This window comes from Dendronephthya gigantea, unplaced genomic scaffold (genome assembly GCF_004324835.1).
Source record: "Dendronephthya gigantea isolate DGI-Jeju-01 unplaced genomic scaffold, DenGig_1.0 000171F, whole genome shotgun sequence".
Lineage (NCBI taxonomy): Eukaryota > Metazoa > Cnidaria > Anthozoa > Malacalcyonacea > Nephtheidae > Dendronephthya > Dendronephthya gigantea.
In genome coordinates, this window is record NW_021163181.1 from 139,104 (window position 1) to 156,507 (window position 17,404).

General features: G+C 37.7%; 2 protein-coding genes across 2 annotated transcripts; one reads left to right on the forward strand and one right to left on the reverse strand.

Annotated features, from left to right (window-relative positions):
• Positions 1-699: 699 nt before the first annotated feature.
• LOC114537983 (gamma-glutamyl hydrolase-like) lies at positions 700-1,554 on the forward strand. Its single transcript, XM_028559096.1, has one exon. The coding sequence runs from the start codon at positions 700-702 to the stop codon at positions 1,552-1,554; it is 855 nt and encodes a 284-aa protein (XP_028414897.1).
• Positions 1,555-3,136: 1,582 nt separating this feature from the next.
• On the reverse strand, positions 3,137-14,872 carry LOC114537973 (serine/threonine-protein kinase MAK-like). The gene is made up of 13 exons (XM_028559087.1): positions 14,756-14,872; positions 14,325-14,562; positions 10,401-10,455; positions 10,122-10,243; positions 9,857-9,936; positions 9,361-9,493; positions 7,965-8,136; positions 7,462-7,521; positions 6,139-7,083; positions 5,658-5,701; positions 5,194-5,438; positions 4,843-4,969; positions 3,137-3,410 (listed from the first exon to the last, which is right to left on the reverse strand). The coding sequence occupies exons 2-13, from the start codon at positions 14,423-14,425 to the stop codon at positions 3,392-3,394; spliced, it is 2,103 nt and encodes a 700-aa protein (XP_028414888.1). The 5' UTR covers positions 14,426-14,562; positions 14,756-14,872; the 3' UTR covers positions 3,137-3,391.
• Between the last annotated feature and the right edge of the window lie 2,532 nt (positions 14,873-17,404).

Here is a 17,404-nt window from a genome sequence, read left to right on the forward strand (position 1 = left end):
CAACAGAGAACAAAATAAATTGAGAAATATGGAATTTGGAAAGTATATTGTTCCTATGGGCAAGTAATTTGAGATAACAACGCAAGCCAAGTGCGGCTTATAACTATCTGCTGATTTGAATATACTATATTTATATGACCTCTTCAAGCGCTATCGTTTGGTGGTATTCCGGCATCTTAAGCGTAAATACTTGCAGAGATATTCAATTTAAGCAACGGTCACTTCTATGACTCACAACATTAGGACCAACCGGAAAGGTTTAAAGCATAAAATAAAGCAAAATTAAAATTAATAGCCTCTCGATCGATATCATAGGTTTTCCCCACTTTTCCTTGGCTTACTAACGTACTGCTTTTAAATCAACTTACTATCATATGTTTTATATTTCCGTGGCAAAAATACCCGTACCATCTCACAGAAATTTGCAGTCTATAAAACGACCACTTGCATGCCACCTGCGCCGAATTCTTGGAAATAAATCTCATTCTTCAAAAATATTTCTTGGAAATAAATCTCATTCTTCAAAAATATTTTTTTGAAGTACATTTTACTGTACATGTCGTGCATAAAGTCGATTTTGTTAAGATGAGAAGAGAGATGAGGTTATTTTTTGCCAAATTTATATTGTTTTGTTTTAGTTTCGCCTTTGGTAACGGCACCGGACGCCAAATTGAAACAGAAAGGCCGATAATAGGAGTGATGGCGCAATCAACTTTCAACATGTCGTTTGAAGCTCTTGGCAAAATATACATTCCGGCATCGTACGTGAAGTTTCTAGAAGCATCGGGTGCGCGTGTGGTCCCAATCTTCAATAATCTAACAGAGGACGAGACTAAAAAGTTATTTTACTCTATCAATGGTGCTGTTTTTCCCGGTGGAAAAGTAAATATGTTGACGTCAGGTTACACTAACGTTTCGAGGACAATATTCGAGCTGGCTAAAGCGACGTACGACGAAGGAGGTTATTTTCCAATAATGGGCATGTGTCTTGGACACCATATCCTGGCGATGCTGGTGAATGGAAACACAGATGACCGTGTTCCGACCGACTCTCAAAACATGACGGCACCTCTAAATCTCCCAGAAAACTACCGTGACAGCAAGCTATTCCGAGATATTCCCCAAGAACGGCTGAGAATATTCAATGGAACTTTAATCACCTCGCATTTTCATATATTCTCGTTTCCCATCAAATTATTTCAAGAGAGCAAAGAGTTGAAAGATTTTTACAGAGTTCTTACGACAAATATCGATCGACGAGGAGTGGAATTTGTATCGACAATGGAAGCAAGAAAATACCCGTTTTATTCGACACAATGGCACCCAGAAAAGCCTGCCTTTGAATGGGCGTCCGAAAAAGCTATTCCACACTTTCAAGAATCAATTGAATTGAGTCAATATTTTTCCAATTTCTTCGTTCAAGAAGCAAGGTTAAGCAAGAATCGATTTTCATCCCAAAAGGAAGAAAATGTTGCAATGATTTACAATCACAATCCTTTGCATACTGGAATCGATGAGTATAGCATGTTCTCCCAAGTTTATCTTTTTGATTAAATGGCTTCTTGTTCAGCGATAGTCAAAATGAGTTACTCTGCATGCAGCAAATTTTAAATTCAAAGTAGCTACTTGAATAACGATGTTAGAATTTAAATAGACCAAAGGAACTATTTTAGACGCAAGTTGTTAATATATCTAAATTTGATCTGTTATATATAATAAAATGATGCTATGGAGTACCTTACTAGTAAACATTCCTACCTTAGGTTCAGAGTGAGATGGACAGAGAGAAACTGGATCAACTTCTTCGGCGGGTCTGGGTGATGATTAAGGTACCCAGGTTCCGGTGTACGGGTACGCGTAGCCTTATTTTGTTCAATGAGTTTCCATCAGTGTTTCTCAGTAACTCGACAATTCTTCTCTAGTAGTAGAGTTTAGCCTGTTGAGGTAAGCATTATTTGTATCTTGAAACGTGCAAACAAGAAATTCCAATGAGCAAAATATGGCTACCCGTACCCATATACCGAAACCGGGGTATCTTAACCTCTCTATAGCCCTGTTACACGGTGCAATTATTTATACAGCTGGCGACACAATTCTACTTTTGAAAGATGTATATTTGCAACTACGAAACTTTTCGTCATTGCACTCCATGGACGTGTCTCACATTTACATTTCGTAGACTCTTCGCCAATTTACTGATCGAGTCAAAAGCTGAACCTGATTTGGGCCGCGAATCGAATTCGTCCTGTTATGGGTCTCAAATTTGTTCGACTTTACTGTTCTCGTGTAAACGAAAAACCGAAAAGGACTAATGTAGGACCTATTCTAAACTCGTCCGGTACCGTGTAAACGGTGCCTTTAACAAAACAGAGACTGTCGCTAAAAAGGTTCGACGAGAGAATGGGACAATGGACGACTTGCGCTTTAGACTAATTTCTTACCTCGGCGATTAAAAGGACATTTTCTGAAAGAGCTTACTAAAATAAGTAATTAAAACTGCCAAGTTTGACTGCGAATTTTTGTAAAATACGGAAAATATACCCATGCGAAGCTGTCGATTTTTGTATACTTTTGTATTACGACCGGAAGTTTGTAACTAAATTAGTTACACATTTCCGCACGTAATACAGAAGTATACAAAATTTGCCAACTTCGCATGGCTATATCTTCCGTATTTTACAAAATTTCGCAGCCAAACTTGGCAGTTTTACTAATTTAAGTAAGATCTTTCTAGCTGGGGTGATTTATTTTCCTCTAGTTACTTCGATCAAAAGTTAGTCTAAAGCGCAAGTCGTCCATTGTTCATTTGATAATCTTTAAACAGGATTTAAGAATAGAAAAAAGAGCAATATTCAGTTGATAATCCCTTTCAAACTGGCACTGCGAAGTGGAGCATAGGAAGATCTTCATTTGATCATTCTTTTGTAAGCCAGGACGGAAGAAGAGGGTAACCACTTGTGAAACAAAGTATCGTTCCTACTTTATGACAGGGGTACGAGGAGTGGAGATAACTCAGGCAATTTCGACAGATTTAGGCATTTTTGTCACAAAATACCTCCCCCACCACCCCAAAAATTAGAGATCGCTAATAATGGCCTAAAATCTCAAAAAACCTATTAAAACTATACAACTCCTTTGAATGAACGCTTGGCGTTTTATATAACAATATATTTACATGTGCAGTTCTAGTTTAGCCTTTATTATGTACATCACGCGCGTCCATTTCGACTCTGAAATAAATAGGATTTAAATATATTCTGTCTGCTATACGACCCGCGACGAGTTAAACGCTGACTCTTTTGTTGAACAGAGTTTCTCGAAGTTTGCAAGTGTGGCGAATTCTGAGAATGTCACTTGAAATGTGTGTTAAAATTTTATTACAGGTCGAATCTTATCTTCCACCACCGTACCTAGAGAAAAATAAGATATATTAAAGTCACTTGGAGAGCCTTTCATGGGTGAAAGGGGTAATTTGGAGGAAGGGTCGCCTAAAATTGCCGTAGACTTTAGTTTCCAACATCGCAGAACGTTAAATTACCCGTTCTAGCTATACCACCACCCCGAAAGGATAATTTCACTTTTATTACTGTTTACTGGCTTGGTCTGAATACAGAAGATATGGCATTGGATTTTGGAAAATGATAGGATTTTGATGTACGAAATGGATAGTATACTTGTGAATTATGGACTTAAAAAATATGGAAGCCAGTAAAGGCCCGTTTACACCTGCGATTTTCCTCTTTTGACAGATGTGAATGAGTAATTAGTTGCTTGCGAATGCTCTGATGTACTGGGTGTCCCAGAAAAAAGTACTCCAGTTTGATTCATAATAACTTCTAAACTAGCTATTGAGTAAGCTATTAAACTGAAATGACTTTCACTAGATAGAGGAAAGACTAACTTAGATTTTGATATATTACAGTTGTATTTTACTTAAAATTAACGGAGATATGAATGTTCAAAATTGGTAGCATATTTCTGGATGTGTCTAAATTTTGCAAAAAACGCCGTATCAAATATTAATCAAGCTTTTCTCAACTGAAACATGCACTATTAGCAGTAAATAAATGACACTTGACAAATTGTTTATTATGAAACGAAGTTTATTAGTTACAGAAAACAAGGAAGATTTATTCGTTCGGAATCGCGTGTCCCCCAACACGAATGCACTGCATAACCTGTGAGACCATTGCGTTGAAGGAGTCATGGATCATTCGTTGTTCTAGATTACGGCATGCTGTTACGATTTAGTTGCGAAGCTCTTCTAAATTCTGCGGTTGCTGTTCGTGTGATATATATTCAAATTTGCTGCTTAAGGTATCCCCAAAGAAAAAAATCGCATATTGCATTATTTACTGCTAATAGTGCATGTTTCAGTTGAGAAAAGCTTGATTAATAAAATTATTTGATACGGCATTTTTTGCATAATTTAGACACATCCAGAAATATGCCACCAAATTTGAACATTGATATCTCCGTAAATTTGTAAGTAAAATACAACTGTAATATATCAAAATCTAAGTCAGGCTTCCCTCCATCTAGTGAAAGTTATTTCAGTTTAATAGCTTAGCTAGTTTAGAAGCTATTATGAATCAAACCGGAGTACTTTTTTCTGGGACACCCGGTATAAGAGCTCTTTCTTAAACATCAGTAACTAATTTACTCTTTCACATCTTTCAAAAGAAGAAAATCGCGCAGCAAAAATTGTAAGTGTAAACCGGACTCAGTACGACTAAGATTTGAACCAGTATTGGGGTTAAAGGTACAGTAGGATAGAGTTAAGATGGAAGAAATAATGATATTTTGGAAAGTAATATGGTTACCCAAATTGAGGTTACTTACTTTAGGCTCCAGTCCGTTCGGCCGTGAACAGCTCCTCCAACCTTGCCAGGTTTAGCAGCCCCTGGCGGTTGATACACTGGACCACTTGGCTGTCGTGATAATGTAGGTTTCCAGTACCCTCCAACACCTGGAGAAGATAATATTGCATGTTTATCTTATGGCTAATAAAATGAAAGTGTTTTGGAATTTTGTGATATTCTTCTCAGGGGGGAATAAATATGTATATTTTCTTGAAAAAAATTCATCCGTGTGGGCAGGGACAGTAATAGAAAGGGGAAAAAACACATCGGATAGACCATTACAGGACATGGTTATTTAATATTTGAGGGAAAATTTTGCTTGTGAACTCACCAACGGAGCTACCGGAAGTTCCACCAATACCATAACCTCCTCCTAGTCTGGACTGTCCATTATGGAACGAGGGAAGGTAGGAAGCGTTTAAACCCATGCCGACCGACGATTTTTTACTCGCAGGCATTTTGTTAGCCGCTGCAGGACTCTGCCCTGGGAAGTATCTCGCTTGTTTCATATAATGTTCCTTGGCGCTTGGAGGATTGCGACGATTTGAATCACCGTCTTTCAACGGCCCAAGATTGCTTTAAAGTGAATAAGACGTATAAATAGGTCGTTATTGAAAACTCTACCGCCTACTGCACTGTCCCTGTGTCACTGCAGGTAGAAAGACCCTAAGCGCCAGTTGATTGGTTTTCTTACTGTATTTAATTCGTTGTGACTAACAGGAATTTCACTACCGTTTCGCGTTTACATAAAATTCTGCACATATTAACAATTTATACACTATTTTAACTACTTACTTTTCGAAAGTGTCTCGCGTCTCACGTCGTTTCGTGGGTGGAACCTAGGTTTAATAAAGAGGTAAATTATTACACGCGAAATAAAACACAAGTTGATAAATAATACAAACATTAGCAACAAGGGTTATCGATGTTTCGCATTGTTGCGTTATCGTACGTACGTACGCGCATGTAAACATTGAAATTGTCTAAAAGATACATGCAACTTCGGTACACAAGTTGGATGAAAGTTGTTGAATATTGGAACATTTATCAGAGTAAATATCTTATTAGATATTAGAGTATAACTTTGGATTATCAAACATAAAATATATTGGAAAAGGTATACAATACCTTTGTATATTAGATAAAACCAATAGAGAAGCAATGTAACTTATACAGGGTAAAACCACATTCTTCCATTCCTCCCTTAAACATTTTAAGAACCCCCAAAGCAGAAATGAAAATGTGATCATAAACAGTGCGTGTAAAGCAAACTAACCTTTGCTCCAGGTTTGCTGTTATTATAAGTTGAACTCTCAATCTCGTTCATGAGGTTCTCAAGATCATCATCTTGACTGGATCTTTTTGCGGCGGCAGGCCCCTTCCACTTCCGTCTTTCTCCTCCAAAAACACTCGAATTCTTCTCTGAATTCATATCGACCTTGCCGCCTGCAACACTGTAATTGTTGTTATCATTCGTATGATGTCTATTAGACTGCTCAGGCGCACGATTCTCCTTTGAGAAATGCTTATTTTTATCCGGAACATTATCTAAATACGGCAACTTTGTCGTTTTTGATGCTTCCTTTCTCGTATCTCCGTCATCCGCTCTACCGCCGAATCGTTTTCCGTTGTGATGAGATTTATTGAGGTTCGAAATGCCATACTCCAAAAGGCTATCGGATTCCACGTTTTTAACCGGGTTCCCCCGGGCATTGTTCTCGTTCTTCGCCGACGATAGGGATCCTTTGGCCCCATCGGATATTTTACCCCGGTAGGATTGTTGCAAGCCATCTTTCAAGTTATCGATGTCAAAATCGTCAAAAATTGCGCTGGTTTTCTTTTTCAGCAGCGGTTTAACGGGCTTTCCGGAGTCACTGACCCGTCGTATAGACCCGTTGTTCACGGGTTCTTGTAAATTCCGATTCTCTTTAGCGTGCCCGTCAAAATCATAATCGTCGAAGAAACCACTAGGTTTTTTCGTGAGAGGTTTAACTGGTTTTCCAGCATCGCTGATTCTCCGAATATCGTCCGGTTTCTTGGCCGAGCCGCGCTGAGCGTTCACTTTGGTTTGGGGAAGATCAACTCCGACCATGAAGAAAGGATATCGCAAGGATTGGGCCGCGTTCGGTCGCTTCTGTGGGTTCCACAATAGCATATCTTTGATGAGTTGGATGCCTTCCGTGCTTGCATTTGGAATGATTTGACGAAGCGGCGTGGTCACCTGATGATACACGAGAAGAATTAGTGTTGTTTAATGCAAGATTTAATGGAACTATTAGTAGGCGATTATCGAAAAACAAGTTTCAGCAAAGCGACCTTGGATTATTTTTGTACCATAGTGGTTTTTACCACGCCTGGGCGAAATAGCGAAGGGTCGTTCGGACAAAGTGATACATAATTGACGCAGTGTGTATTCGAAGGGAAAATGTAGCTGAGTTATAAAATTCACATGGGGACTGTTGCATGAAAATATCAACGATTTCATGGGGAAATTGGGCCTAAAAGTCTATTAAGATGTACCAATAAAAATGAAAATAGCTATCGCAATAGTTAGACAACTCTGTCTTCCAAAAGACGTTTCTTGTCAGTGTCAACTTACCATCGTTGGAAACTTGAAATTCATGGCAGCAGCAAGTTTATATCCCTCGCTCCAGTCGTCCTACACAAAAAAATCATAGTAGAGGAAACGAACGTTCATACTGCAAAATAGAAATAGATACACACACGCTACAGATAAGAATAATCAACTATAGCCCCGTTTACACTACACTCGATTTAATGGCACGGCACGGCTAAAATGGGTACCCATACCCATTTCATCTATGCTCGGCCTTTGTTTTGGTAGCCTGAACACTAATAAAATTGGGCACGGGTACCAATTTTAGCCGTGCCGTGCCGATAAATTAACTGTAGTGTAAACGGGGCTTATAACTATGCACAAGACAGTTTAGGAATGTGAAGAAATGATCTCATTAAAAAAATTGAATTAAGGTAGGTTTTCGACTTCATTTCAAAGTCACTCTTATATATACACAGGAGTTTTTTACAAAACACAAATAGTGGGTTTATGATGTGTTTTCGCTCACTCTGAATATTTCTTACCTTGGATGGAGTTCCAAGCACAGAACAAATTTTATAAATTTCATCTATTTCGCTGTTACCGGGAAAAAGAGGTCGCAATGTGTAAATTTCGGCCATTATGCAACCACACGCCCAGATGTCAATAGGAGAACTGTAGTTGGTTGATCTCAACAGAACCTCGGGCGCTCGATACCTAGAGAGATAATATGCTGAGTCAAATATATAAATAGTTGCTCTACATGGGAAACAAAACACAAGTCTTATAACGAGCAAGTGTCGACCGTAAGGTTGGTTTTTGTGATGACGTAGAACCTTATGAATGCCGAGATCGGAAATATCACCTCATAATCAAGCCTTATGTTTGAATGAAACCGATTTAAAATAAACTGTTGATAATAGCTGGAAACGCGCGCTCGTCAAATACATCAAGGAGTAGAAAATTCGAACAAAAATCGTGTTTGAGGATCCTCCAAAATTTCCATGCCGAAAGGTACACTTTATATCGCCCAAAGGTTTAATTTAACGAGAAAACAGTCCAACGTTTCTAAATAATGCTAATATTAGGCTGTCTTCATAGACTATGGGTATAACTGTTTAAGATTTTAAGGTACCAGTTTTGCATTTGAAATACTGAAGTGTATGGAAAATTTTGCTATTCGATTCAAGGGGGCGGTTGTACGAAGCCGGATTAGCTTAAATAATGTATAACCCAAAGATAAATAACATTTTCAAACATGTTATGTGAACGGCATGCAATATGTGTAGTTGTAAAAACTATTGGTGTATTTATGTCGGAAAATTTTAGTTTCATTCCGTGATAAATGTGTAAAATATTGCTCTTTTACTCCATCCTACCGACGGGACCCATGTTTAAATCCTTCTACCTTAACGAAACTTGTTTCTGCTAAAATTTAAGTTCTATATCGTTTGCTTTAAGTCTTTATTCTTACTGAAAAATACTGTACTGTGTGATACCTGGTGTTCGTTTTTATGTGTATTTAAGCTGTTAGCCTTTCAAGCCCGTTTCTCTTGTATCAAGCCCGTTTCTCTTGTACCAAGTCCGTTTCTCTTGTATCAAGCCCGTTTAGCTTAAACGGTGGATAAGTCAAAATTAAATATCACTCTTACATCTCACTTGAATGACTCAACTTGAATATTATGCACTGAATATATAGTTCTAAACAGTATCTTTGTATTAAAGTTAAAAACTTTTAGTTCGCTTGGAGACTTGCTTTCTATATTTTCAACTTATCCTCCGTTTAAGCTCAACGGGCTTGATAAAACCGGCCTCTGCAAAGTCTTCTAGTGTGCGGTGGCATTTTGAGCGCTTTCCGGTACGCGTGCCATCTGCACCGTATTTTCAACATGTTCAAGATGATAATACATGAATTACGTTATGAAGTATTCAACGGCCTACCATCTTGTCGAGACGTAGTCAGTAAAGGGTGGTCTTGACCTGATTTCTCTCGCCAAACCAAAATCAGCGATCTTCACTTGCTCCGGGCCACTGCATAACAAATTCTCAGGTTTGATATCTCGGTGAAAATAACCTAGAAGGATATTAGTATCGCTCGTTTAAAAATTACCATTCACATGCGGAAAAAGGAAAGTCCACAAACAAGTTATCTTAATGATACCGATGACAAATTTTATTTATTTCAAAAACACATTCAGTACCCTAGCTATATCGCAAAATCACTTCACGATGTGACTTATCGATCTTCGACATTAAACATTCCATATCTTTTTAACAATGGCGGCACATGCACCCCGCCATCTTGGATACATGCATATCCTTGGCGACAGATTTGTCTGGTTTGCAAATTACACTATATGCCTTGTTTAGTACACTATACCAACAATCTACTCTAATGACAAAGAGAACTTGATTAGCGGTACAAATAAATACATACCGTGTTTATGCATGAAGGTTATCCCTTGTAGGATCTGATACATGATATTTCTCACAGTTTGCTCTGGCAAATACCGATCCCTTGAATAAAACAAAGATAAAGTAAACGAAAATAAAGCTGATAGTTTTCTTACTGAAATAGCTATACGACTGTAATCTTGAAAACAGTATCAGCAAAATCATGAAGCACTCCCAGAAGACAAAACTTTTGCACGAAAACTACTTCATCTATCACAAAGTAGACATCGAAATGACAATTTCCTTACCTATTTTTGATCATCTGATAGAGATTCTCTCTCATGTATTCAAAGACAAAATACAGTTGGTCATTTTCTCTGATCACTTCTTTCAGTTTTACAACATTTGCATGATTTAGTTTTCGCAAAGACTATACAAAACAAACAATGATCAGTGACATTATTTATTTCGTCAGAAATCTACAAATACGAGCTATGACATCAGTCGCAAGGGCGCAGTGGGGTATTAAATATATCGTAGTTCCCCTCAATTAATATCCCTCTATATATCCTATATTATTCCAGTACCTTTACTTCACGTAAGTTAACGCACTCGTCCCAGGAATAATATTTTCTTTTCATCCTGAAAATTAAAAAAGAAATTTCAGCGTTTTGTTCATCCTTTTCGGAGCTCACTAAATTAAATTCTTTAATGTACAACAATATTGATTTTAAAAACGGCTTCCGTCGCTTTGCTATAGGCGCTTAGACAAGTGGTTGAACTATCATTTTGCCCAAAATGTGGTAAACAAAATATTTCTCGACGTTTCTGTCCCTGCTATATTCAAACCGACGTATCATTTTGCCCACTTTCAAAGTTAATAAAACACACGGAAATGTGTGGTTAACAGATGTCAACATGCAGACTTGTAATGATAGGTTTATGAGTTATGCTGTTTTGTACATTAAAAATCGCCAAAGTTCAATTCATTTTCACAATAAGCTAATCATCGAAATAAACACGCTAAAATAAATATTAAAGTTGGAGGGATATAGTAATCAGATATATTTGGCTCAATCTAGTCTCAATCTAGTCTCGATTTGGGCAGGATCAAAAACTCTATTCACACACGAAATCCTTAAGCCACATGCTAAGAGTACCCATTTATACGCGGGAAGATATAAAAAAGCCGAGTACAGCTGCAACGGGGCGTTGCTTTATTACCAGACTAATTAACATATTACAATATAGATTGTATTACAATATTGTTTCGTTCAAACTACAATATAGGAAAGGCTAAAGTTAACCTTTTGAAGTAACAAGGTGTTATTGGAACTTTTGAGTCATAACTGCGTTAAGACACCCGGGAAATTTTCCGCCAAAACTGAAAACTTGCCAATTCGCGAACATAACAGAACTGCATTATAAATGCATTACTTCCACTAATAGCTCTGTTTTGGAAAACATATACTGTAGGTTCTATGCACTTTGATACCTAAAGATTATTAATATGAAGGCTTAATTGCGATGCAATTTTTTTTTTCAACAGCAACGATAGCGGATATAAAAAATAGATATTGCATGCTGAGTGTATTGCTGTCAAGTATTATAACAAGAATAAATGAGTGTGATTAATTTTTAATGTACTTATTATTCATAATAAAGGAAATGTCGAAGAGATGTTGTTATTGTCACGGGACCGGGCGTTGGCCCCACGGTATTATCTCCTACTGTTAGTATAAATATGACTTGCTTAGCTCCTACCCTTTACTTGTGCGTTTGTCAACTCCCACCCTTCCCCTTCAGGTCCCCCTCCCCGTTTTTGGTTAACAAGTCCTTATCCCCTTTTGCCGGAGTTTGTTCTGTTTTCTTTTGTTCTAGTTTTATTGGACATTTTCGCGGCTCCGAGTAGGTGAGTTTCTGGGATTCGGTAAGTTTTTTCGTGGCATGCCTTGGACGTGTTTATTGTGTGTTTATTGTGTGTTTATTTCTTCTTCACTCCACGGATTCACCGCAGTGAATCGCGTGTGACTGCGTGATCTCGGGATGGAGAGAGTACCGTTTAGCTCCAGATGTTCCTGTTAAAAGTGTCGAAATTTAGCAAGTCTTAAAGAACGCTCGCATTCCCTGACTTAACACGATCGCATCAGCAACCTCGTTCGCATCGTCTAGCTCGATCGCTTCGTTCGCTACCGATCGGCAGCGGCCAAGACCTAGTTAAATGCTGTAGTATCGCGCGCGAGTTAACTTCTCTACTCGGGGTCAGCCTCGTCGATCTGTGAGATCATTAAATGCTAGCTATATGAACTGGTACAAGAAAAAATATTCTTGTGAATAAAATACGTAGCAACGTCGATCGCGAGTACGCAAACGAAAGCTGTATAATTGGCTAAGTCACTTGAAAATGAAATGCAACAGCCAAATATATAGGCCACTTTTACAAAACAGACGAATTTACCTCTTTTTATGCCCCGTGTCTGTAAGGCAAGTTTTCCTTGACAAGCAGCCTTGTTCAAAAGCTAGTCCTTCAGTCTGCGAGCAGGCTAGTCATGCCAGCTTTTCAACAAAAAAAAACTTGACAAGGCAACCTCTAGGGAACAGCGCAGCAATCTCAGAGCCAATCGAGCGGGTTTTTGAAGTTTTTCAATTTCTGTTTGTTTTAATTGAGACTCGGTGGTATACTCATTTTATCATGGCTCATATTATCGTAAAATATTGTACTCACATTAATTATCGTAAAACTTGTCAAGGAAAATTTGTCAAAGACAATTTGCTTGCCACACACTTTGCCACAGACTTTAAAAGTTTTTGACATGAGCTACTTTCTGTATGTGTTAATTGCCCTGGTCATGGCTTAATTTCAATAGTAACATAAGTTAACCAGCTACCAGACTCTCAAATGTGCTCTATAAGTGAATCGAAAAACAGAACGAACATATTCTAATACAGAAAATATATTCTTATAGTGTGCAATAGGTGTGGATCATTTTTTTTTGTTGACAGCATGAAGAATAGTCAGCTATACTGACTAGAGCCAAGTGTTAAAAGTTTGATAGCGACAACTCTTACTAAGCATTTTTTTACTAAATCAACAATATGACACAAAGTATCTTAGTTTTCAAAGGGAATTAAGTGAAGGGAAGCCAAATTCTCAATTTCTCTTAGAGATTCAATTTGTTTGCCAATATAATTTTAAATATTATTTTGCCACTTGTATCTGTGTAAGACAGTCTGCATATAAAAACACTGCTATTGTATATGCATTTTCACATGAATCTTTGATGTTTCTAAAAAAGTATCTGCAGCAGGTTCTCACACCTGATGATCCAATCAAGATTAACCAACTTTATGCTAATCAGCTTAGATAATTAAAACAAAAACATTGAGGCTTTGTAGTAAAATAAACCCACAATGTTTTCCCTAGCAACCATTCATCCTTAGCAATGATGCTGCAGTTGGGATGCAGTTAAATGTAATACATAATTGTATAAAAACATTGATAATGAAAAAATAGTTTACAATGAAAAAGTATTTCTCACTTCTGTAGGAACCTTTGATCGACTGTTAGATAGATAATGTCACACTCAGAGGGAGATGCTTAAATTCCTTTGGAATAAGGGCATTTACACTAGGCTAGACCTTTAGGCTTCGTCTAAAAAATCTTCACTAGCATGTAGGCCTTAGGTTACATGTTCTAACAGCTCTAGATTCCCTTGTCTGCTTAATTCTATTTTAGCTACAAAAATGAAGTTCAAACCTATAGGTCTTACAAGCTTAACTACGATTCAATGGATATTCTGATGCACACATAACAAAGAATAAAACATCTTGTGGAAAATGATGCCGTTTCCAACAGATGAACAAAAATAGGAGACTCATCGAAGATTTAAATTATTGATAACCTTTAGATCTTTTTAATGGATGTCATCCATACATATTAAAATTGTATTTCCTATTTATTTTAATGCACTCACTGCAAGATGGCAATTGTCAAAAATTTAGCTGTTATTTTGTCAGAAACAAGACTATCAAAAATCCATCAGGGTGCTAAACTTTGTGTATTCTAATCATGCAACCTTCTGCACAAAACAATTTGAAACCATAGATGCAGTGAAAGACTCTTTTGTTAGGTCCTTTGTTACCACTATACAGGTCTAACACAACTAAACAAACTTAAAAACAGTTGATACAGAACTCAATCTTAATTTTATGTCAAAAGCACTAAAATATAGTGTCAATACCACTGTGAAAGAAAGCTTGCAATTACATTTGCTGCATGTTGAAATCAATATAATGAAATAATACAACAGACTGTTGCAGAATCTCAATGTTGCAGACAATGATCATAGTAATACAGATGCCAACAATTGAGTGATAAAATCATATACACCCATTGACCGTAAAGAGGTACATTGTATGAAGCAACAAAAGGAACAACATTTATATGGCCACAATGGCATACATTACTGATAGTAATTAATAATTATTAATCACAAGAAGCGTATTCTCACCGTTTTATTGCCACATTTTCGCCTGTTTCACAATTCCTTGCCAACGTGACAGAGCCATAAGTGCCGTCGCCAAGATTTTTAATAGTCTGATATCGCTTCATGTCGTTTGTTTATGGAGGAACGACTACAAACTTGACAACGTGCGATCAATATTTCGACAAACTTATTCCCTTCATTCGACTCAAAATCGGCTCACAATAGAAATATATTTGAACCAAAGATGAAAGCCAAGCCATTGCTAAAGTAAACCGTGAGAAAGATACTTTAGAGAACCTCAAACCTTCGACATAACAGCCAGCAAGCTACGTATAATATTCATCTATTTGTCATGGATACGTATTGTGAAGCAAAATAACGCACCGCGTAGGAAACTAGAAATTTGTTAAATCCAAAAGATGGCTACATATAATAGATTTAAAACACTCCCTTACCTGTTAATAGTTCGATCTTCCCATCATCTTGAGCTGTTTACGCGTGAGCAACGAATATTAAGCCCTTGTTAATCTTTTCTTTGCCGAACGAATGCAAATGGCGGCCCGTACCTATTTACCCACAATCCACTGTTGCCTAGCAACGAAGCAAACAAAAGGCTTGAATTTGAAACAGCTGCCACATCGAACATGTTCCTAATTTGGGCATGGGGATAATTGGGGGTGTATCGTGACATCACAATCAAATGATTGGACTGGAGACACACTGGAGACGGAAAAATCATAGATGTATCTATGCGAAAAATTAATTCCCCCGAATCTCAACGAATAAAATAATAAACTTCATGTTGCGTGGAAATACAGGGTTTCTGTCGAAAGACTGCCTCGTAGGCGGAATAGATTAGAAAAACAATTTTTAGGAATTAGGGTTATAAGGATGTATGAAATATACAATATATACATCATGATATATTAATCAGTCTATGCATTCTATGCTATATATTATTGCCCCCATCCGGACTTCGGGAAATTATCTTGTGTATTTTATAGGCTGTTGTCAAAACAATTCCACTGTTATGATGTTCGATTCAATGGCCTACTCGCGGTCACGCAATTTCAAAATATTTTGCCTGCTCAAAACTTCGGGAGGCTACAAACAGGCAACATGTTCAATAGAGGTACGTGTTAAACGGGCTGCCGAAACGCAGTTTCAGCGGGAAAATTTTGATATTAAAGAAAGCCAGAACATTTCCTGAAGAAAATGCGGTGTCAGCAAGACTGTAGATGGAGGTGGGCAGAAAGCCAAGTAATGATAACGCTTGGCATGCCTAATATATACCTCAGTGTGCCGTCCAAACATATCAATGTGATCAGTCAAAGTACTTATATTACAAGAAGTATTCAAAAACCATTGTAATACAGGGTCTCAAAAAAGTTGAAATTCAAAATGCGGAATTTGTATTATTATTATATCAAGTCTAACCATTTACTTCTATACATATGTTAGAATCAAAGAATGTAATAATACCTTTTAGGTCTTTTAGGTTACTCATTAGTAACGAATCTTAAAAAAGTAAGTGTAAGAAACGTCTATCGGTCCATGGTTTTTAATGGAACAAAAGTTTCGTCGTTGTCAAATTTACATATCTGATCTCTCAAAATTGTTAATTTCTCTAATGATTAATCTCATAGCTGTAGAGTTTTGTTTTCGTCTGCATGGGTGGGGTTCAGGGTCATGATGTCTTTACTATATTACGAGTCTAGCAGAATTGGCAAGCAACGTTCAAGCAAGCAACCAAAACTGTATTTTTATCTTGCATGCACTTCCAGTCACACTACCTCCGGAGTCCGGACACACTTCCTATATGTTAACTTAGATTTTAATACGTTCAGTAACGCGCAGTGTTTTCTTTCTCTTAAAAGTTATTCACTTTTTGTGTATCGATGATGTACTGAATTCGTAAACCTGCAGCAATCGCCACGACTCTGCGTGGTTTTGGGGTGAACTCTGTTGCGGCGGGGTTGTAGGTCGAGGGCGGTCGTACGATAATTCTAGAGGGCTGAGATGTTGTGTCGCCCTTTCTAGGATACCGTTGTTGGTTTTGACCTTTGGTTCCCGGATTTTCCTTCGATGGATCCCTCGACGACTCCTAGTTTCCAGTAATGACGGTTCTTCGCATCTCCTCTAATGATTACAACGTCTCCAACACTGCATGAAAAGCGCCGTATTCTAAGGTATTCACATGTGAATACGGGTGTGAATAAAACACATATTGCAAGCGTATTCCGACATGGAATATTAGTGTGAATACGGCATCGTATTCTTCAGTATTCTAAGTGTGAATACGCCGTGAATATGCCGCGTATTCTGACCAATATTCACACTTGGAATATCTCACTTCTCACTTAATCCGTGTTTCCACAAAATAAATTCATCAGCTGACATTTTTAAACTTTATTTTGAATGGTGAAAAATTGAAGTGGAATTTTATAAATAATTTGGCGCAAAAACCAAAAAGCGCGCTTTCGAGTTTAATAAACATTGAACGAGGAGATCGTGCGTTTGTGGCTGTAAGAAATCTTTTTGGCGCTTACAAATAAGGGAAGAGAGTCAAGGATGCCAAGGGCTTGGTAAAGTCTGGAAACTCTGGTCGCAGTTAAAGAGCATGCCGGCGAGTATTTGTATGCTACGATTCCCACGAAGTCTGATGAAGAAAATGCGCGAAATAGAAATGAGATTGCATGGCGCGATTTCCACAGCACCTTATGTTCGCTAATACGTGTAAAATGATAACGAATATTAACCGTATTTCAAGGATTTTTATTGTTCAAAACCGAAAACGCATATACTGTTTGTGCGTAAGGGACCTCTTCGGTGAGTGACTAAATATCGTGCAGCTGAATTCAATAGCCGGCCTATAGACTATACCCTAGGACCATGTTGGGAGTAATCTCAACATTTTATTAACAAATTACCTGGTGATAAGAGGTTAATGGGTTATGCGTTCGCAGCCTGTGCGAATGTTTAGGCATTTATTGTCCCTCAAGTCTGTCCATTAAGGAAAATATCAATATGAACAAACATGCATAATCTTTAGGTTGCCATGTTAATTTGCATAGCAGTCATACACATTGCAATGGTAGGTTTAT

Excerpts from the sequence above, each read along its gene's own strand:
- LOC114537983 (XM_028559096.1), top strand. The coding sequence starts at position 700 with ATGGCGCAATCAACTTTCAACATGTCGTTTGAAGCTCTTGGCAAAATA.
- LOC114537973 (XM_028559087.1), bottom strand. The coding sequence starts at position 14,425 with ATGAAGCGATATCAGACTATTAAAAATCTTGGCGACGGCACTTATGGC. Across the intron at positions 9,494-9,856 it reads AACCTTCATGCATAAACACG|GTTATTTTCACCGAGATATC; the intron begins GTATGTATTTAT and ends ATATCCTTCTAG. Across the intron at positions 7,084-7,461 it reads ATTTCAAGTTTCCAACGATG|GTGACCACGCCGCTTCGTCA; the intron begins GTAAGTTGACAC and ends GTGTATCATCAG.